We start from the raw sequence: 21990 nt of genomic DNA, 5'->3' as shown, positions 1-21990 counted from the left end.
ACTCAAACTGCTACAAGCTCTATAGGTGGTCACGAATATTTTCTGTCAAATTGTGATTTTGACTTTGGGATGGCCGTTTCAAAACATGAAGTTTCTTCACATAAAGCTATTTTTCTTTTTATCATGATGTATGCTTGAACTCACTGAGAAGAATGAAATACATTTTATCTTCAGCTTTCTATCAGATACCTGAAGGTTTTAAATCAAACTGACTGAACAGTTTATATTTGCATTCATCTTAATAAAAGCCTCAGGTGCATCTGCAAAAAAGCAGAGCTGCCACTGGCATGTTTCACTGAAGGCATGGGGTTGTTTTTGTGCCAAATCTACCTTTTGGAATTATTGACCCAAATCTTATTCTTTGTCTCATCAAACCATAACACATACTCAGGTTTTAGGTGATTTTAGCCAAGGCTTATTGTTTTCTTCTTCTCTCTCTCAATCTTACTCTTTAATCCAGACAAGAAGATAATTTTTCCTTGGAGAATGTGGATAGTTCAGGATTGTTTGAGTAAAGTTCTGTTAAAGGGTTATTAGCAGTTAATATCTTACTTGCTGTGGAAAACTTTATTTTACTTTAAGACGATAGAAGTCTGCTTTGGCATACGCCTCTGTCAGACTAGCCATTAGCTGCAGCCTCTGGGATCTGCTAATGAATGGAGAAAACATGAAAGTTACCTCCTGTAGGTATTAACTGTTTATAACCTTTTAACAAAACCCTACTTCAAAAATCCTGAACGGTCATTTTAATTTAGATTTCCAAAAGGCTCCCATCATTTCCAAATCCAAGATGTTCTTTAACAGACCCAGGTTGAAAGCACAAAATGGAAGAAAATAGATCCACTTTGCTCTAAAATGGCTGATGTAGTGGTATGAAAATAAAATGACCACCCCCCACCAAAGTCTAGTTCTCTGCTTTTGCAGCTTTAATGAACTACTTCTGTGAAAATGTAATTTCCTTTTAGGAATGTTCTTACATCTTTTGTACAGCTCTGGTTTTAGTTTTAAACACTGTATTGATACAGAAAATTGTTAACTTATGTCTTCCCCTCTCAGTTACAACTTCCACACTGAAGAGTGTTGTTGTTAGCATGACCTGGTAGCATTTAGGTATTGTAGATTCGTTAATGTCCGACTAGTCGCTCACCAGTCAAAGGCACATTTAGCTGAAACTGATTGTGGTCACCAGCCAATTTACTTACTGCATCTCTATTGTTTCCATTCAATGGTGATGATGGATCAATAAGTGTCGTTGCATTTTTTTTCTGTTTGTGTGGATCTTTTGTATCTTTGTTTTTAGAATGGCCTTGTCTTGAATCAGCCAGAGACTTTCAAGCTCAAGTCCTGCATTCGAAGGAAGACAGACTCCATCGACAAGCGTTTCTGCTTTGATATTGAAGTGGTGGAGAGGTCCGTGAGACACTTACACAGTCTGGGGGCATAAACAAACTGTGATATTTAATGCTGTTTGCACCACCAATTCTGTATGGTATTTGCTTTTATTTAGTTGAATAGAATGTTACCCAACTTACTGAAATACCAGTTGATTTATGTAAGACACAAAGGCAACTCACTTTTTTTCCTAAGTTGCAGTTAACTTCCTTAGATGATGAAGCTGCATGTGGAATGTTACTTCTCATTATGTGTTCTCTTGAACCCATTGTATGTGACACATTTTGAACGTTCTGGGTCTATTAACATCTTCAAAGAGTCAATTTTAACCATGTCAGAAGTCTTGAGCGCTGTTTTTGTACTGCATGTTCCTCATGTCCCCCCCCCTCCCAACTGCCTTTTCCAGCTACTGTTTGCTTGTAAGTCTGCAACATCGATAGTTGTCCTATTTTTGAATCCGTTCCATCTTGTTGTTTGTGTTCGTGTCATTGTAGAAATGACATCTGTCGTGGAACTCTTTTCAGGCCGCTTCAGTTTTTCTGTAAAGTCCGGTATGTGAACTGATTGGAGAAGATGCATGAGCTGCATGATTGCATGTTAATTTAGACCTAATTACCACTGTTGCTCTCTTAACATTAAAAACATGACATACAAGTCATTGAAATATTTCCTTTATGTTCTTAAAATTGTCACCCCAGTTTTAACTTTGACTGATATCTTATCCTCGTGACACCAACTTTTTGACCCCATTATGGCCAAATGCTTCAAATTTTGTTTCAGTTGACTGCAGGACATGTCTCCAAAAATCATGGTATTTGTCCCAGACCTAAAATGGTGAGGAGAGAAAAACGTATGTGTGTTTTGTTACAAATATTTGCCTTTAGTGTGTGTATTAGGAGTAATATAAGTGCATGTAAATATAATGTACTTGTAATTACTACTGTTGCTCTTTTACCACTTTAAAACTTAATTTAAATAAATACAAACGTTAACTGATGATTAAAAAAAATGATGTTGCCCTTCTGGGAAGATTGGCTATTGATTTTGTATTTATTAGGCTAATCGTTAATTCCATTTCTCATTAAAACCTACTGTAGAGTAGAAGCCTTAGTGAAGAGCCTCTCTGCTTAATAACACAAGCGTTAATCACTAAGATGTCTTTTATGAAGGCTTGAAATGAACTAATCATTGAGATCCTCACTTCAAAATATAGAATTTGCCCCTCTTTTCTGTGTGTGTAATTGTGCAGCAGCTGCTTGCAAAGTACTCCTCACCCTTGGTGAGTGTTGCTGAGCAGTTTATTTGCAGGACAACTCATTTATCTTACACTTCAATGCACCAAGGTGCAGGCTCCAAGCATGAGGACAATGCAGGCCAAGTTCCAGTCAGTTTTTAGCCCATCCATTTATCCTTGTTATATCCCGAACACTCTGTCACACCTATGGCCCGGCCATAATCAAGCCAGCCGTCTGATTCTGGAAGGGTTTATTTGTCTAAATTGCTGGGGATTGATAGGGATTTTCACAGCAGGATAATGCTTTGATTTTATTTTCCCAGATGTTAAAATAGGCAAAAATTAGATTTTTTTAAATAAAACTCTGTGAAATGAAAGGCTAAAATGATTATAAATACCACTTTTTTTAACACAAGCTTTTTCGGAAGCTCAGTAAAAGTGTGATCCAAATAAAAAATCACACAGCTCATTGTTGCTGGAAAAATGTATTCTTTTTAATTTCTGCGAGCAAATCACAAATGTGAATATTTCCTTACCTGCTTAAATGCAAATCCAAATCTGTCTGCTTAGTAATGACCTCCTAGCTGTAGCAACGTTGATTTTACTCCTTGCTAGTACTAACTGTCACTACTGGGTGGGGTGAGCTTTCTTTCCAGTGTCATCTGATTGTGTCACTGCTACAGTTCAAATTGCATGAGATTTAACTTTACAGCAGTAAATTTTGAAGTTGTAGATTGTAAAAGTACAGACGTGGACACATTTATTGGCACCCCTGTTAAGATGTGTGAAAAGCCTTAAAATAAATTGTTCTTTTATTGCAGCAACAAAATCTCACACCAAAGGTAGATTTAGAAAACTCCAACCTTTCATTTGAGTGCATTTAATCTTAGGAAAAGAAAAGAAAAATGCCCACAGCACCACAGATCCTCCTTGCTACTGTGTTTTTTTTTTGTTTTTTTTTAATCACCATCAGCTTACTCTTAGTCTCATTTACCCAACGCGCACGGTTCCAGAAGGAGTTCAAGTTAAAGTTGAGCAAAGTCCACATGTTCTTGTTTGTGATAGTAAGAGAGAAAAGGCTTTTTTCTGGCCTCTGTCCTTTTCTTGACCTCGACCAAGATTTATAACGTATTTATAACGATCGTATTTATGACCCAGGGAAAGAGAAAGTATCGAGTTACCAAGATGTTTCTAGAGATTCTGATGAGCGTAAAAAATGTAAGCATAAATTTTTAAATATTATTTTGTTACATTTATGTAATAGTGTTGGCTAACGTCATCAATAAGTGTGTCACCTGTCATTGGGTAAAAAAAAAAATTCCAGATGTATTTCGGGGGTGTGATGTAGCGGTAGAGCGGACGTCCCATATACAGAGGCTATGGTCATCGACACAAACGTCCTCGGTTCCGTTCCCGACCTTGAGACCTTTGCTGCATGTCTTCCCCCCCTTCTCTCTCTGACCATTTACTGTCTGGTAACTGTCAATGAAGGCCACTATTGCCGAAAAATAAAATCTTAAAAAATAAACAAATAATTCAATAAATAAAAATTTTAAAATAGTTTCTCAGTAAATAGATGTACAAAAATAAAGGTTGACTTTTCATAAAAATGTTCAGTTTACTAGATGTTTACTAATTTTTTACACATCTTTAGCAGGGGTGCCAACAGATTTTTCCGCCTGCATGTTGAGTGCAAAACATGCATCACTCTAACCTAAAGAAATGTGGCTTTTAGCTTTGAGTGGATAGTGAAACACAGAGCCAAGCGAGGACACCGTTTTGAAGTCAAGCATTCACACACGAGCTATTTAAGTTTCAGTAGTCCTTTTATAGTTGAATCAGCCAGTGTAAACACGGTCCGTCTAGGGGCCCCACAGCAATGAGATCATACTGAGACCAGCTTTTCTCCTAAAACCTTCTAGGCATGGCGTTATGACACTGCAGGCGCTGTCAGAGTCCAACAGAAGACTGTGGCTGGAGGCCATGGATGGCAAGGAGCCGGTGAGGATCTCTGCCTGTTTATCTGAGAAATATTTATTCTCTTCATGCTATGTTTTGGCATCAGTGTGTTTTAATTGTTTCTCAGATAAGTCATTTTTTCCGACTGATTTGTCACTAGCACCCTCTTCTGGTTGTTTGAGGTGCAAAACATTTGACAAAGCACTTAACCCTTTGGGACAGTGGAAAATATCTGGGGTCTTTTTTTTTTTTCTTTTGATTTATTTCCATTTTTTAGCAATGAAGTAAAGACTTTCTTCTAAACTTTTTGCAGATTTACAACCTGCCAGCCATACTAAGCAAAAAAGAGGAAAGTAAGCATCATTTTTCATATTTCCAAACCCTTTTCATCAATAGATTCCATGTTTTTATGCTTGATAATAAGTTAATAGAGTCACCAGACATAAATAAACAAATAGGTTGTATTTCTTACTTATAGCTATTTCTGCTCATTAACAGTTACTTGGTATTCGCCCACCCAGCTGACACAGCAGAGCCTTCCCGCACAGAAGCTGTATCTTATTAATCTTGTTAGTTTGAGCCAAGGCATAAGGGAAAGCTGATTACTCCTACGTGATTGTAGTTAACCTAGCCGCTAATTGACATGTCAACCCCCCTTTTCTTGTTATGCCCCAGCGTATCTTAACGAGGCAGGTTTCAACTTTGTGAGGAAATGCATTGGCCTGGTCGAGACAAGAGGTGAGGCATTTAAATCCCCTCAGTTTTTATGTGTCAAATTACGCTTACGTGGCCTGGCCCTGATAATTGACTTTGTTCATTAGTAACCATGCCAGTATAGTGACATGGCATGTAATCCACAATTACAAAAGTAGTTTTTCACACTTTGTCATGTTACAACCACAAACAGCAATGTATTTTATTGCTGATTAAGGTGATTAGACCAACACAAAGGAGTGCATAGCTGTGAAGTTGAACGAAAAATAATTAATAATGTTCAATCTTGGATTTAGTCCCCTTTCCTTATTTACCCTAAAATAAAATGAAGTGCAACCAGTTAAATTTAGTAATCACCTATTTAATAAAGAGCTTACATCTATGTGTACATTTAGCCCACTATAAACACTGCAGCTATCCTATGAAGGCCTCAGACGTTTGTTAGAGAACATTGGTAAACAAAGAGCATCATGAATACCAAGGAACACAGCAGATGGGTCAGGGATAAAATTGTTACGACATTAAGGCAACCTCAAGTGTTGAACATCTTACAGAGCACTGTTCAGTCCTTTATCCAAACATAGAAACAGTATGGTGCAATTGCAAACCTACCAAGACATGATTGCCCATAAGCATTAATCATACAGACAGCTAGAAGGTCCATGCAAAGACCAACAACTAAGGAGGGAGAATATTCTAAAAGGACAACTATTAGTTGTGCAATCCACAAGTCTGGCTTTTATGGAAGAGTGGCAAAAAGGAAGCTATTGTTTAAAGGAGATTATAAGATGTGCCATTTCACTTTTGTTTCAAGACACTTAGAGGGCAAAAGAAGGTTTCTTCTACCCGGCTTATGGAAGAAGGTGCACAGGTCAAATTTGACCAAAATTTTACTTTTTGGTCCCGTGGTTCAAAATAGTGGTGGTAATAATTTTCTTCCACAGGGAGAAGGCAGTTGGCCATAGTTGATGGAGCAAAATTCAAATCAAATTGTGTCAGAGGCAGAGGTTCACTTCCAGCAAAACTACACTAAACATAAAGCCCTACATACAATGAAATGGTTTAGATCAAAGCATATGTATGTGATAGGATGGCCCACGTCCAGACAAATTGTGAATCTGTGACAAAATTTGAAACTTGATTTTCATAGATGCACTAACCTGATTGAGCTTCAGCTATTTTGCAAAGAAAAATGAGCAAAAACACAGTCTCTTGATGTGGTTCTTCATGGAATTGGCTCAAGGGAGGTAAATGTAAATGCACACCGCACTTTTAAGAATTTTCTTTGTAAATATTTTGAAAAGCATATATCATTTTCCATCCACTTCACCATTCAACAATTGTTTGTGTTGGCCTATCACATTTAATATCAATTGTTACAATTTTTGGCTGTAACAGAAGATACACATTTGGAAAGCACTGTAACTAAACTGAAAATCTGTATATTTCACCAAATTAATTGTTTTTCTTTCCCATTGTCACCCAGGCATAACAACAATGGGCCTGTATAGAATTGGAGGGGTAAACTCCAAAGTACAGAGGCTGATGAGCACAGTCTTTTGTAAGTAGTTAATTTGTTTTGGATTAAATTGTGAATTAAGTCCTGTTTTCATCACAGTGAGTCTTGTGCCTTCAAACATGATGTAACCTTTCAGAGTGAGGATAGAGCTCCTCTCTGTGGTCAGACTGTGTAACAGCCATCTGGGCTCATTTTATTTTGTCCTTACCTCATTAAATTACCTGAGGTAATCCTGTTTACACACATTTCATATACATGAACAGAAAATGCAAAAGCGATTCACCAGAATCCCTCTAAAGCTTGAGCTCCATCTCAATGAGGTACCACCCTTGCACATGTGTGCTTTAGGTTTTCCTCTTAAATCTATTTATCCAAGGCAACAGTCACTATTTTTAATTCCCTCTTAAGCATCATGTCTGGTAGTGTCAGCTTGTATTGGTTTCATGCTGACAGATTACAACATAATCACTCTGGTGGTGTTAAAAAAAATAATAATAAAACATGTTTTTATCAGCTTCCAAGGCACCTGTGGATATGGAGCTGGATCCTGAGATGTGGGACAACAAAACCATCACCAGTGGTTTGAAGAATTACCTCAGGTCAGCTCGCCCCACCAGCTGCATGTCCTTAACTGTCAGGAGTGATCAGTGGCACCATTAAGACTCTCAGAAACCACCCTGCTGTTAGCCATGCATTCAAAGCTATCACTGACTCACACGGGAAGGTGGCTGCATTCAGAGGTCCAGTCTCACCAAATAACTGTAAATTATAACTGGGCTTTTTTTCCCCATCAGGTGTCTCTCTGAGCCTCTCATGACATTCAAGCTACACAAAGATTTCATCATGGCTGTCAGTAAGTTTTAAAATGTTGGGTTATGCAAGCGTTTGTTGGCACCTCTGGTAAAGTTTTCTTGACACCCTTAAGACCAATCCATCTTTTCTAACAGTGACAAACTCTCACACTGACAGATTTTATGAATATCCAACTTATTGATCCTCAGACATCATGTTTAAAGGTCCAAATCTGATGTCTACTGTAGATAACATTAAAAGTCTAGGACAACTAATGATGAGCAAGTCCTTTTTTATTAAATTTATTTACAATTTACAGGCAAAAGAAATGGCAATTTATGGCTGCATTTGGTTGTTTTTTAACAGTAAAATCAAATGAGCTCTGTTTTTTTTACTTAAACTTGATCAATGTAATCACAATCTTAACACATAAAATGCAATTTTTACACATTTTTCACCGTTATTATTGTTTTTCACAGCTTTTTTCACCACATACTGTGAGCATTCTTCAGTCGATTGTGTCTTATTCACAGAGGTATAAATGTTTAGGCATGACTATGGGTATGTAGCATTTATGCCTATAAATATTGTATTGGAGTTGAAATGAATATTGTATATCTCATAAAATATGTAGCTGGAAAATTCTCTTGCAAGTGCTACTTTAAGGTCCTGATTGTGGCAAAAATCAAATGAGCAAAACTTGAAACATTTAAACCCATTTTATCTCAGAGACAGTTCCATGCTGTGTGCTTCACATTTTTCTCATGTCTTACTCAATTCCATGGTTAAGTTGGCTTAATTTATAAGGATTGTCATTTTTCTGCAAGTCTGAATTGAATGTGATATGCCAAAAAGATTTTTAAAGTACAGAAGAATGATTGACATGATCAATAAGGACAAATACAGTAAAAAAACAAAAAAACAGGTTACTTTTGTAACAATCAGGAAAATTCTGGATCACCCACAGACATTCTGAAAAGTGTGAATTACTGATTTTATTGTATGCTGATTCCACAAACTCTTGTATTTTCTCAAAGAATCTGATGATCAAAACTACAGAGTGTGCGCCGTCCATGCTTTGGTTCATACGCTACCTGAGAAGAACAGGGAAATGCTGGAGTTACTAATAAAACACCTTGTCATGTAGGTGTTTGGGTAATGAAGCAGTTACACAACAAGTGACCTTTTGAGAGAAGAAATAAAGGTATAAAACTATTTAAACTCTCATCCCATTCACATACAGAGTTTCTGCACAAAACCAATTCAACTTGATGACAGTGTCCAACCTGGGTGTTATCTTTGGGCCAACACTGATGCGGTCGCAGGAGGAGACGGTGGCTGCTATGATGAACATAAAGTTTCAGAACATTGTGGTGGAAATACTCATCGAGAACTTCAACAAGGTGAGAGGCTGTTTAACTTCAAACAAGAATCCACATACTATTTTTATAGATGTATTGACTTATTTCACCAAAGTTTTACTGAAGGTCCTTTAGATCAAGTTCCATAGAGTTGCCATAAGTAGACTTGATAAGAACACAGATTATAGATGCTGCTTTCTTCAGAAAAAAACATTTAAATTTTATTTGCAAATCATACAGACGATTAATTTTAAAGCCGCAGTTAAGGAAAATGCTTGTGACTTTATATTCACTCTAAACCATATTGAGTTCCCTCCATAATCACTGACAGTCCCTGGTAAAGATATGTATAAAAGCCGCAAAATAAGCTGTTGTTTATGGAGATGCGGTGACCACAAGGTGCAGCTCTATGCTGCAGCTTTCTAACAATGAGCTTTGGATATAATTTTACCTACCTTACCATCCCCCTCACTGTGTGTGCCAACTTTGTTACAGCTCAATTAGTTTTTTGCTTTTTGCTCTGACTGCCGTTATTTGCAAGTTTTGGCCAATAGCTATTTTCTGTAGAATGAATGACACATCATGAAGATACATCTACCTTACTAGAATAGTATATTTCACTTGCCTTTCCCATTTCAAGACTGGCTTAGAGAAATGGGCTTCTGTGTCATGTCATATTTCTTCTTTAGGGAAACAGGAAGTTATTTCTTGTCTTGTGAAGAACAATATAAAAGCTTACTTAGATGTCATGTTCTCTTGTTTTTTCATTCTGAAGAGCGTTTAAGGGAAAAACGTCTCATCATATTTATATCTGGAAAACAACAAGGCATTTTCTGACTTACGAAGGTCAGCTTACTTGGCTGGCAGGTTCTTTTGCCTTTCCCATTTTGATCACTAACTAAAAGAAATGAGCCTTAGTGTCATTTTGTTTTTACACATCAGGGAAACAGGTAGTTATTTCCTCACTAATTAAGATCAACACATATCTGCCTTACTTGAAAGGCATGTTTCCTTGTCTTTCCCAGTTTGAAGAGCAACTAGCAAAAATAGACCTCTGTGGCACGCAATAATTATACCCTGGAGAAACAGAGAGGTATTTCCTCATTTATGAAGATCTGCCTACATCTACCATACTTGCCATTTGTGTTATGTTGTCTTTCCCATTTTAAAGAGCACCATAGACCAATGTACAGTAGTTAAACCCCAAAGAAACAGGAAGTAATGAATTAATAAATAAAAGGTTACTACACACTCTGATCGGCCTACAAACCTAAGTATATTATAACAACTTGTTTCAGTTGTATTTAGTTTAGACTAATTTTCATGGGTGCAAGTAATCATGGCACAGTCATTTTTCTAAACGCAGTTATTTCTTTACAAATTATGTTTGGTTTAATATATAAAAGCTACTCAAATAACAGGTTTGATTGTAAACATTTCAGTGCGAGATTATGCTTCTGTAATTAAATATGAATGTTAAAAGCTTTTTACACATCTTTACCAGGGATGCAAATATATATATATATACAGGTCCTTCTCAAAATATTAACATATTGTGATAAAGTTCATTATTTTCCATAAAGTCATGATGAAAATTTAACATTCATATATTTTAGATTCATTGCACACTAACTGAAATATTTCAGGTCTTTTATTGTCTTAATACGGATGATTTGGGCATACAGCTCATGAAAACCCAAAATTCCTATCTCACAAAATTAGCATATTTCATCCGACCAATAAAAGAAAAGCGTTTTTAATACAAAAAACGTCAACCTTCAAATAATCATGTACAGTTATGCACTCAATACTTGGTTGGGAATCCTTTTGCAGAAATGACTGCTTCAATGCGGCGTGGCATGGAGGCAATCAGCCTGTGGCACTGCTGAGGTCTTATGGAGGCCCAGGATGCTGCGATAGCGGCCTTTAGCTCATCCAGAGTGTTGGGTCTTGAGTCTCTCAACGTTCTCTTCACAATATCCCACAGATTCTCTATGGGGTTCAGGTCAGGAGAATTGGCAGGCCAATTGAACACAGTGATACCATGGTCAGTAAACCATTTACCAGTGGTTTTGGCACTGTGAGCAGGTGCCAGTTCGTGCTGAAAAATGAAATCTTCATCTCCATAAAGCTTTTCAGCAGATGGAAGCATGAAGTGCTCCAAAATCTCCTGATAGCTAGCTGCATTGACCCTGCCCTTGATAAAACACAGTGGACCAACACCAGCAGCTGACACGGCACCCCAGACCATCACTGACTGTGGGTACTTGACACTGGACTTCTGGCATTTTGGCATTTCCTTCTCCCCAGTCTCTCTCCAGACTCTGGCACCTTGATTTCTGAATGACATGCAGAATTTGCTTTCATCCGAAAAAAGTACTTTGGACCACTGAGCAACAGTCCAGTGCTGCTTCTCTGTAGCCCAGGTCAGGCGCTTCTGCCGCTGTTTCTGGTTCAAACGTGGCTTGACCTGGGGAATGCGGCACCTGTAGCCCATTTCCTGCACACGCCTGTGCACGGTGGCTCTGGATGTTTCTACTCCAGACTCAGTCCACTGCTTCCGCAGGTCCCCCAAGGTCTGGAATCGGCCCTTCTCCACAATCTTCCTCAGGGTCCGGTCACCTCTTCTCGTTGTGCAGCGTTTTCTGCCACACTTTTTCCTTCCCACAGACTTCCCACTGAGGTGCCTTGATACAGCACTCTGGGAACAGTCTATTCGTTCAGAAATTTCTTTTTGTGTCTTACCCTCTTGCTTGAGGGTGTCAATAGTGGCCTTCTGGACAGCAGTCAGGTCGGCAGTCTTACCCATGATTGGGGTTTTGAGTGATGAACCAGGCTGGGAGTTTTAAAGGCCTCAGGAATCTTTTGCAGGTGTTTAGAGTTAACTCGTTGATTCAGATGATTAGGTTCATAGCTCGTTTAGAGACCCTTTTAATGATATGCTAATTTTGTGAGATAGGAATTTTGGGTTTTCATGAGCTGTATGCCAAAATCATCCGTATTCAGACAATAAAAGACCTGAAATATTTCAGTTAGTGTGCAATGAATCTAAAATATATGAATGTTAAATTTTCATCATGACATTATGGAAAATAATGAACTTTATCACAATATGCTAATATTTTGAGAAGGACCTGTATATTTTTAATTAGCCTTTTACCTGGTAATTGACACAAAGATTATGAAGGTTGTTTTGAGCAATTGATGCTCTTTTCTGGATCTACAGATCTTTCACCAGCCTCCAGATCCCAACGCACCCTTGCCACAACCACAGAGTAGAAATGGCTCCCGCAGGACTAGAGCCATCCTTCTGTCCAAAGGGCCCCGCAAGCCCCGCAGTCTTTACACCCCAACACTGTGCCTGGCTGATGCAGAAAGTGAGTACCAAAGTCGTGATTACTTACCACCTCATGGTTTTTACACCGCATTACATGCCAAAATCTGTTGGCGGTCTTAAATATCTCTCAAACATATGCACAATTTTTTTTTTACCAAGTTCTGAATAACTACTTTGAGAATAGTTTGCTTCTCAAGTGTTCCTCATAATTTAAATTAAGTGGTTCTTACAGCAAAAATAAAGTATTATTCAGTAGTAACCCAGCAGATTTTTATGAGGGCCCTGCATGCCTCTTTCTGGTCCCTGCATAGGTGACACCTTGAGCAGCAGTCCCAGCAGCACCCCTATGGGCAGCATGGAGTCTCTTTCATCCCACTCCTCCGAGCAGAATACCTCCTCCAAACCTGCTCTCTCAGGACCATTGACGAGCCATAGCAGGCCGGACCTCCTCCGCCCAACCCCATCGCAGCTCTCAAACGGCTCCAGGAGTGGGGCTTGTGTCAGCAGCGCCGAGTCCAGCTCCAGGGAGGAGGGCGGTCGAACAGATGGAGAGTCAGAGGAAACATTCAGCCTGTCCTCAATCAGCACGACACCTCGACTGTCTCCTGCACCCAAAAAGGCCCCCCACTGCTGCACTGACCTCAAGCCAGCACTGCTGAATCGCACCATTTCTCCCTCACTGAAATCGCTCCAAGCATTTGACGGTAGAATAATTATCATGTTGCCATTTGATCTTATTATTGTTATTGTGACAGAGTAGATAGAATGAAAATGCAACAGTTACACTTCAAACTAGATGTTGACATACATTGTATAAAAAGATGCATAACGGTTTTTTTTCTCACCGTATGTCAATAACTTACAACTAAACCTTTCCTATTTTAGGTCAGTTGCCAAATGCCAGAATGAAGAGAGATCATTTTTTTCAGTATTTTTAATTTCTGTCTAGGATTACGATGCCTTGAGCCATGATGGTGATGTCATGGCTTTGTAAGTAACATTTGAGTTAAATGGAGGAACACCTGCAGGTATAATCTGAAGGTAACACCTCAAACACTCTGCTGAGAGATTTGTGGACTTCCACGTGTCTGGTTCATCCTTGGGAACAATTTTGAATGCCATAAATTGCCATGTTAATCTGCTCAAACAACATAAACAGCAGGGGAATTCTCAGCCATCATTCCTCTTAGAGAATGGTGGGGTTCTCTGTCCTAAAGATGAACCTGTTCGGGTGTGAATATTGTGTATGACCCAAAAATAAAAGCAAAAGAGCTTGCGAGGGTGCATGTAAAAACATGGCATTATCAACATTGGCTTAAAGGTCACTCATCTAGGAAGAAATGTTTCAAATGCACTCTTAGACAAAGACCTTAGTTTTTAGAGACTTGTCCTGTAGTCTGATAAAATAAAACGAATTTAGCTAAAATACCAATTGATACGTTTAGGAGGAAAAGGGGGGAGGTTGCAACCCTTGAACACCATACCAACTGAGAATTACATGGGGTGCTCTGTCATATTTAGTGGGTGTTTAGTTGCAGGAGGGACTGGGGCACTTTACAAAATAAATGACATCTTGAGGAATGGAGACAATGTAGAAATACGGAAGCAATATTTAGACAATGTTCATAATCATAAGACCAAATTACTTACAAAGTGGCTTTACGACAACAAAGGAAATGTTTTGAAGTGGCCATCACCATTGGCTGTTCTATGTCCCATTGAAAATGTGGATGCATAGCTGAAAGGGTCGCCTACAAACCTGTTCTGACAGGATAAACGGGCCAAAGTGCCAGCAAACTGCCATACAGTTTTAAAACAGTTCCACTAAATACTAACAGAATGTATGTAAACCTCTGAATCTGAATAAAGAAAAACCTCCCTTTATACACTACTAGTCAAATGTTTGGACACACCTTCTCATTGAATGGTTTATATTTATTTTCATTCCTACCTCTGGCAACTCCTTCAAGACTGTTGGAAATCCATTCAAGGTGACTACCTCAAGAAGTTCATTGAGGGAATGATAAGAGTGTGCAAAGCAGTAATCAAAGCACCGGGAGGGTTATTTTGAAGAATCTAAAATATTAAAGATGTTTTGAGTTATTTCATAATTTGTTTTGTTTGCTACATAATTCCATATATTTTGCTTCATTGTTTCGATGTCTGCAGTATGTATCTACGATGCAGAAAGTAATAAAAATACAGAAAAGCCAATGAATGACAAAGGTGTGTCCAAAGATTTTACTGGTAGTGTATATATCCTGATATTTAGTAAATAGAAATAATTTTGGTCATCCTAACAGACCTAAAACAGTAAAGGTTTAGTCTGATTGAAATAGAAATAGAAATAAGGATCTTTTTCCATAGTGTATGTAAACATCTGGTTTAAACTGCACCTCTTGACATAACCACAAATTAAACTGCAGGATAAAAAGTATAATTTCATATCTCAATCCCTGAGTTATTTGCTCTAAGCTGCTTTGTCGTCAAATTTTGTGTCTTAGAGAGTTCTACAAACAGTTATTATGTGTATCTCACTCTCAAGTCCAGCGGAGCTGCTCTGGATCTGTTCAAAGTCTATCAACACTGGAGACCAAAGAGAGTTCAAAGCCTGGCGATCACCCGAACCTTCCACCGAAGCTAGTGATCCGGCGCAGGATAGACGCGTCGGTGAACAACGGCTACCAGAGGCCTGGCTCAGTGTAAAGCTCTCTTTTTGATTAACGTTTTATCAGAAATAGTTCCGCCCATGAAATCTTATCTTTGTCTTTTATCTGTTCCTTTGTCCTGAAATGATTAGGTAACTGGAAAAGTTCAGTAATTTGATTTGTTTTAGTTTGTATATCTAGTTTCTTATTTTATTCATTCTTGTTGTTGTTCTGAGTCAGCAAATGATTTAGCATTATTATCAGAGTTTCAAGAGATATTCCACAGACAAAATGGTTCATCACTTATCCAGCAGAACACAAACAATAATACCCTTGTTTTTCAAATAAATATATGGATGTGTATATTGTCTTATAAATGTTCTGCTTCTGCACACTAGTTCCATTAGGTAGTGTAACTATACAGCTAAACAGCATGCAAAAATTGCTTTCAATAATATTTTTTTGATGGACCCACAAAACCAATAGTGGAGAAAATAACAGCAAAGATAGCAATCCCAAGCATACTGTCAGTTGTGGGGATTTGGAAACATCATCAGCTAAAACTCATAATTATCATGATAAATCACAAATTGTATCATGATAATCTTTTTTTCCGACAACTATAAACAGGATTAATCATAGGAGCAACCAAGAGGCCCATGGTAACTCTCGACAAGGTGCACAGATCCACAAGTCAGGTGGGGATCCTCTTGAAAAGACAACCATTAATCTTGCACTCCACATTCCCGACCTAAATGGAAGACTGGCAAGTTGAAATCCATCAGAAATCTGCCAAAGTTTGCAGCAAACCATGTAAGCGACATAGCAAACATAAGGACGGTTCTCGGGTCAGATAAGATCAAAATCAAAAAAAAATTTTCCCTTCTTGAAAATAGGCATTGCGAGGTTAAACAGTAATGCTGCACATTACCTTAAACACATGATCCCCACAAAGCAACACGGTGGTGGCAGCTTCATGCTATGGGCATGCTTTTCTTCAGGAGGAAAAGGAAAGCTGGTCATAATTAACCTCTTAAGCTGGAGGGTCTATTTTACCAAAAATGCACACTCATACTTTACAAGGCATTTCCTCAACTTGAACAATGCCTAAACTGCTATTCTTGGTATCAACTAACAGAAAGGTCCTGGAGGATGATGTGGATGTGAAAATTTGAGGGTAAATTATTCTGGACCTGAGTAAATGAGGTTTAAACGCCCAAAGAATAATTTCTGCCTAAAAAAGACAAATGTTTACATACAAAACCTCTTACTCTTGCTGGAAAGAAGGAAATAAACACAACATCTGAGTGACATCTGTAGCCAGTCTGGTGTCAAACACAACAAGCAATTGAAAAGTTATACATGTTTAGACTGAAACAAGTCCAGGTGGAGCCCTATTGTGCCATTTTGGCACAATTATTGAAATTTTGAATTTATTTGTGAAATTGAAAATGCGGGTTGCCATTATATATTTGGTCATAAAACTAGTTTTTCCAAATAAGAAACATAATTTGGATTTTTTTCAGCACTTTTTATTACCACATTCTAATTCCAAACTATATATACAAACAAACTATAATGAAAAAGGGTGAATAGAGAAAATGAAAAACAGTTCACTTTGAATCATACCACACTGCAAAACAGTTATTGGTCCTAAGTTGCATTTTGACAATCTGCATGCCTTTTTGTATGGCGTTTGAGTTGTGGTTAGTGGATATAAGAAGGAAGTAGATACTTTTGTAGAGGAGTCTCAGATGAAGATCTGGACATATGACAAGTGTGTGTCAGTCTGAGTTAGTCAGCTGCAAGCTAAAGAGGCCAAGGCCCCTTGTAACGGGACCCTCGAGCTTAAGAGGTTAAAGGTAAGGTAAGGTAAGTTTATTTATATAGCGCTTTTTAGCAACGAGACACTCAAAGCACTGTACATAGAATTACAATACAATCACAAAGCAAATAAACACAAATACAGACAGAAAAACAAATCAAATGATAAAATCAAACAACAGAGGTTATTTAAAAAAGTAAAATAAAATAAAATAAAGAGAATAGAATGATGGACAGGAAAATGAAAGGAAAATTGGACTGAAAACCCAACTAATCATGCCTGGATGGCATAGTCAAAGGCCACTGTAAACAAATACGTTTTTAATCTTGATTTAAAGCAACTTAGGGTTTTGGCGCTTTTACAGCTTTCTGGGAGTTTATTCCAGATTAGTGGAGCATAAGAACTAAAAGCTGCTTCTCCATGTTTGGTTCTGGTTCTGGGTATGCAGAGTAGATTTGAGCCAGATGACCTGAGAGGTCTGGGTGGTTGATACACTGACAACAAGTCTGTAATGTATTTTGGTGCTAAGCCATTCAGTGATTTATAGACTAACAGAAGTATTTTAAAGTCTATTCTCTGAGCTACAGGGAGCCAGTGTAAGGACTTTAGAACCGGGGTGATGTGCTCCACTTTCTTAGTTCTAGTGAGGACGTGGACAGCAGCGTTCTGGATCAACTGCAGCTGTCTGATCGACTTTTTAGGCAGACCTGTGAAGACACCGTTGCAGTAATCAATTCTACTAAAGATGAACGCATGAATTAGTTTTTCAAGATCCTGCTGAGACATTAGTCCTTCAATCCTGGAGATGTTCTTTAGGTGATAGAAGGCCGACCTAGTTACTACCTTTATGTGCCTCTGAAGGTTCTGAGTCCATCACTACACCCAGGTTTCGAGCCTGACTGGTGGTTTCAAGCTATATTAACTGAAGCTGTGTGCTAACTTTTAAACGCTCTTCCTTTGGTCCAAAGATTATTACTTCAGTTTTGGTTTGATTCAGCTGAAGAAAATGTTGGCCCATCCATGCATTGATTTCTTCTAAGCATTTACCCAGCGCTTGAATGGGTACATAGTCACCTGGTGACATCGTAATGTATAGCTGTGTGTCGTCTGCATAGTTATGATAACTTACGTTGTTGTTTATTAAAATCTGAGTTAGGGGGAGCATGTAGATATTGAATAGGAGGGGCCCTAAGATGGACCCTTGGGGAACGCCACATGTGATTTTTGTGCTCTCTGATGTAAAGTTACCTACTGACACAAAAAAGTCCCTGTCTTTCAAGTATGATTTTAACCAATTGAGTGCTGTACCAGAAAGGCCAACCCAGTTTTCCAGGCGCTCTAATAAAATGGAGTGATCAACAGTGTCGAATGCTGCACTAAGGTCCAATAATACCAGCACTGTGGTTCTTCCACAATCTGCATTTATACGGATGTCATTGAACACCTTGACAAGAGCAGTCTCTGTACTGTGGGGAGCAGGAAGCCTGACTGGAAGACATTGAAGCGGTTGGTCGTTGTTAGGAAGTTGTTTAACTGTTGAAACACAGCTTTTTCAATAATCTTACTGATGAAGGGGAGGTTTGAGATAGGCCTTTAGTTCTGTAGTAGCAGCTTGTCCAAATTGCTCTTTTTCAATAGAGGTTTGATAATTGCTGTCTTTAGGGCCTGGGGAAAACACCTGACAAAAGGGACGTGTTTATTATTTGAGTTAAATCAGATGTTATTACAGGCAAAACTTTCTTAAAGAAAGCTGTGGGTAAAAGATCGAGACAGCAGGAAGAAGAGCTTAGTTGGTCTACGATTTCCAAGTTTTTGCAGTTTATTTGGTGAAATTGGGAAATGTTGCCAAAATCACTTCTAGTTGGAGACAACATTGATGTGGATGTGCTGACTGCCCCTCTGATCTTTTGGGTTTTTTCAGTAAAGAATTCAGCAAATTCATTGCAGGCCCTGGTAGAGTAGAGTTCAGATGCTACAGTTACAGGAGGGTTTGTTAACCTGTCGACCGTGGCAAATAATGCACGAGCATTGTTAATGTTTTTGCTGATGATCTCAGAAAAGAAGGATTCCCTTGCATTTTTCAGTTGTAGGTTATATCTGTATAGTCTCTCTTTATAGATAATATAGTTAACCTGGAGTACAGTTTTTCGCCACTCCTTTTTTCCACTTCTGACTGATGGAGCACTTCTCCATGGAGACATTTTCTTCCCAGAAACGACTTTCACTTTAATTGGAGCAATTTAATCAATGATGTCTGAGATTTTAGAATGAAAGTTATCTACCAGCTCATCTACAGTGTTACAGGGCAAAGTGGAGGTAGAAGAGTAAATCTGGTTAAAGGTTTCAGCAGCACCGTCCTTAAAGATGCATTTTCTTATCATGTCTCTTTGGCAAACTGAGTCATTGCAGATGATGCTTTCAAAAATAACAGAAAAGTGGTCAGATAGGGAAACATCAGTTACAGACACCTTGGCAATGTTTAGACCCTTAGTGATGATCAAGTACAATATATGTCCCTGTTTGTGCGTTTGCTGTTTAACATGTTGAGTCAAACCAAAATATCTAAGAGTGTCACATAGATCTATTGCACTTCTGTCTTCAGGATTGTCCATGTGAATGTTGAAGTCTCCCACAATAATTAAACAGTCATAATAAACACAAATCACAGATAAAAGCTCATTAAAATCACTGATAAAGTTTGTTTTGGACTTAGGAGGCCTGTAAATATTGAAGAACATGGTTCGGACCGGGTTCTTTACCTGGAGAGCCAAATATTCAAAAGAGTCAAATTTGCCCAGAAATACTTTTTTACACTTTAGTAAATCTTTAAACAAAGTGGCCACCGCTCCACCTTTTCTTTGCTGTCTGCTCTCACAAAGAAAATTGTAGTTCGGAGGCGTCGACTCTATCAGAATGGGAGCTTCATTAAATTCATGTAACCATGTTTCTGTTAAAAACATACTATCAAGATCGTGGTCAGTAATGAAGTCATTGATTAAAAATGATTTTCCTGACAGAGATCTAATGGGAAGATGGATGGAGCTAAATACATAAAAACCTGATAGAGGCTGCAGAAAAAATGAGACTTGGACAGATGGTTTATCCTCTGGCTAGATAACGATCATAAACATAAAACCAGAACTACAATGAAATAGTGAAGATCAAAGCACATTCTTTTGATCAATTGGGCCTGTCAAAGTTTAGACATGAATCCAATAGATGATCTATGGAAAGAAAACTGAACTCCATTCAGATCTGAATGAAGTTGAGCTATTTTGCAAAAAAGAATGGGCAAAACTTTCAGTCTCTGGATGCACGCCACACTGTTGAGATTATTATTTATGAAATTTAAAACCATATATACCTTTCCTTTATTTTTACAATTATACACTGTTTTGTGTTGGTTTATCACATAAAAAAGGGACAAAATACATTGAAGTTTCTGTTTGCAACGTCACTAAATGTTAAAAAGGTTCTAGAGGTATAACTACTTATACAAGACACTAAATATTTTAAGATTTCATCCGATTTGATGTAGTACCACAAATTTGCAATAACCCAGTCAGACAAGAGCACAGTGGCTAAGCAACAATTCTTTCTGCCTTCCTTCCTCCCTCTCCCTCTTTCCCGTTTAGAGTTGTCTGCCTCCTCCCATGTCGGTTTACGAGCATTGAGAGGTTTCTAAAATCAGACAAGTGCATGTTTGGAGATTTATGTCTTCTCTGCACTGGTGGGAGGGCTGGCTTTAATTATGTTCTGCCTGTTACAGGGTTGATGTGACCCAGGAAAAGTCTGTGCTCGTTCTCCTGGGACAAATAGATTGTTTGACTTGTCGTGTCCGAGGAGCCTGTCACACGGTCTCGAGAGTAGTATTTCCCTGTATAGCACCCACCCAGCTTGCCCCTTACGCTCTGCAAATGCCCTTGACTCCTACATTTGGCTTGCACTGAGGTCCCGTGTGTCTGTGTTGCTCGACTGAATTCTGCACGGTGGAGAAGCACAGTCTGCCTGGAGGAAGGAAATTTCCCCTTATATGTAGTTTTGCCTTTACTTCATCCTAAATAGTTTGAAACGCTGGACAGATGTGTTTTGGTCAAAAAAGGTCAGTCAGGATTAAATTCTGTTTTAGGCAGCACGGTTTCTTAAAAAACTGTGGAACTTGTGAGATGTTTTCTGATTAAGATTAGAAATTCCTTTTCATTATGATTGAATTTTATTTCCCTTCTATATCAGGGTTGCTGCCAGAGCGCTGCTTTTTGAAAACCCCTCTTCTTTACAGTCTGCCCCAATAGGAAGGTAATGCCATCTACAACACATGGACCTAATTATTAACACTCATTTCCATTCAGATTAATTGCAACATTATCTTTTTGCTTGACTTTATAGAGATGCCAAGGCTATGTATTCCTGTGAGGCAGAACACAGCAATGAGCTCAGCTTTCCTCAGGGGGCGAACTTCTCAAATGGTAAGAAAAGCAAAATGGCCGTAATATCTTCTACAGAGGACTTTCTTTTATTCATTACACACACGGGTATATTTCAAGCATTTATTTGTACTTATTTTGATAATTATGCATTACAGCTAAAGCTGTAAAGCTACAGAAAATCAGAATATTCTGTAGGACCAATAAAATCAAATTTTTATTACAGAAACGCTGTTATGGGGTGTTACGTGGTGTAGCGGTAGAGCAGACACTTCATATACAGAGGATGTAGTCCTCGACGCAGCCGTCCTGGGTTCGATACACAACCTTGAGACCTTTGCTGCATTTCTTTTCCCCATTCTCTCTCTGCCCATTTCCTGTCTGGTGAGTGTCAATCACTGACTGGGAGGTGCTGACTGTACTAGTCACTGGTTAACTCCAAAAAGCCATTGCCACAGATGATTTGCTGTGTGCAAGCATAACAAAAATAAAGTTAAGTGGAAGGAAAAACTATGATAGAAAAAGGTGCACAAGTAACAGTGATACTCAAAAAGCTTGGACTCCACTTGAGTCAGTGTTTTAAGAACAGGGACTACAGCTGTTGCATTGCTTTTGTTAAACCACTCCTACATCAGGGACAAGCTCAGACTTGTCTTAGCTAGGCTGAGGAGGAAAAGTACTGGACTACTGTTCGGTCATCCAAAGTCTACCATTAAAGTACTTTTTGCATCTTATACTACTGGTATTGATATTTCGGCATGCCATGTTGTCTGCTGGTGTTGGTT

At 38.5% G+C, this 21990-nt stretch overlaps 1 protein-coding gene across 4 annotated transcripts in view; it reads left to right on the top strand.

The window, feature by feature from the left end:
- Positions 1-21990, top strand: part of LOC124883699 (rho GTPase-activating protein 42) — a 135443-nt gene that overhangs the window by 107307 nt on the left and 6146 nt on the right. The window contains exons 10-24 of one of the 4 annotated variants that reach the window (XM_047390936.1): positions 1301-1410; positions 1887-1943; positions 4549-4627; positions 4899-4938; positions 5261-5323; positions 6786-6860; positions 7333-7417; positions 7613-7671; positions 8648-8753; positions 8854-9013; positions 12198-12348; positions 12620-13012; positions 14854-15010; positions 21015-21077; positions 21168-21247. In XM_047390936.1, the coding sequence (XP_047246892.1) occupies positions 1301-1410; positions 1887-1943; positions 4549-4627; positions 4899-4938; positions 5261-5323; positions 6786-6860; positions 7333-7417; positions 7613-7671; positions 8648-8753; positions 8854-9013; positions 12198-12348; positions 12620-13012; positions 14854-15010; positions 21015-21077; positions 21168-21247 (1678 nt within the window). Of the gene's footprint in view, positions 1-1300; positions 1411-1886; positions 1944-4548; positions 4628-4898; positions 4939-5260; positions 5324-6785; positions 6861-7332; positions 7418-7612; positions 7672-8647; positions 8754-8853; positions 9014-12197; positions 12349-12607; positions 13013-14853; positions 15011-21014; positions 21078-21167; positions 21248-21990 lie in introns of all 4 variants that reach the window. The other 3 variants (XM_047390935.1, XM_047390938.1, XM_047390937.1) reach the window with 3 other exon arrangements.

Source organism: Girardinichthys multiradiatus, chromosome 18 (genome assembly GCF_021462225.1).
Source record: "Girardinichthys multiradiatus isolate DD_20200921_A chromosome 18, DD_fGirMul_XY1, whole genome shotgun sequence".
NCBI classification, from domain to species: Eukaryota; Metazoa; Chordata; class Actinopteri; order Cyprinodontiformes; family Goodeidae; genus Girardinichthys; species Girardinichthys multiradiatus.
Note: the sequence above shows the minus strand (reverse complement) of the source record. Positions and strands in the feature narration are given on the sequence as shown.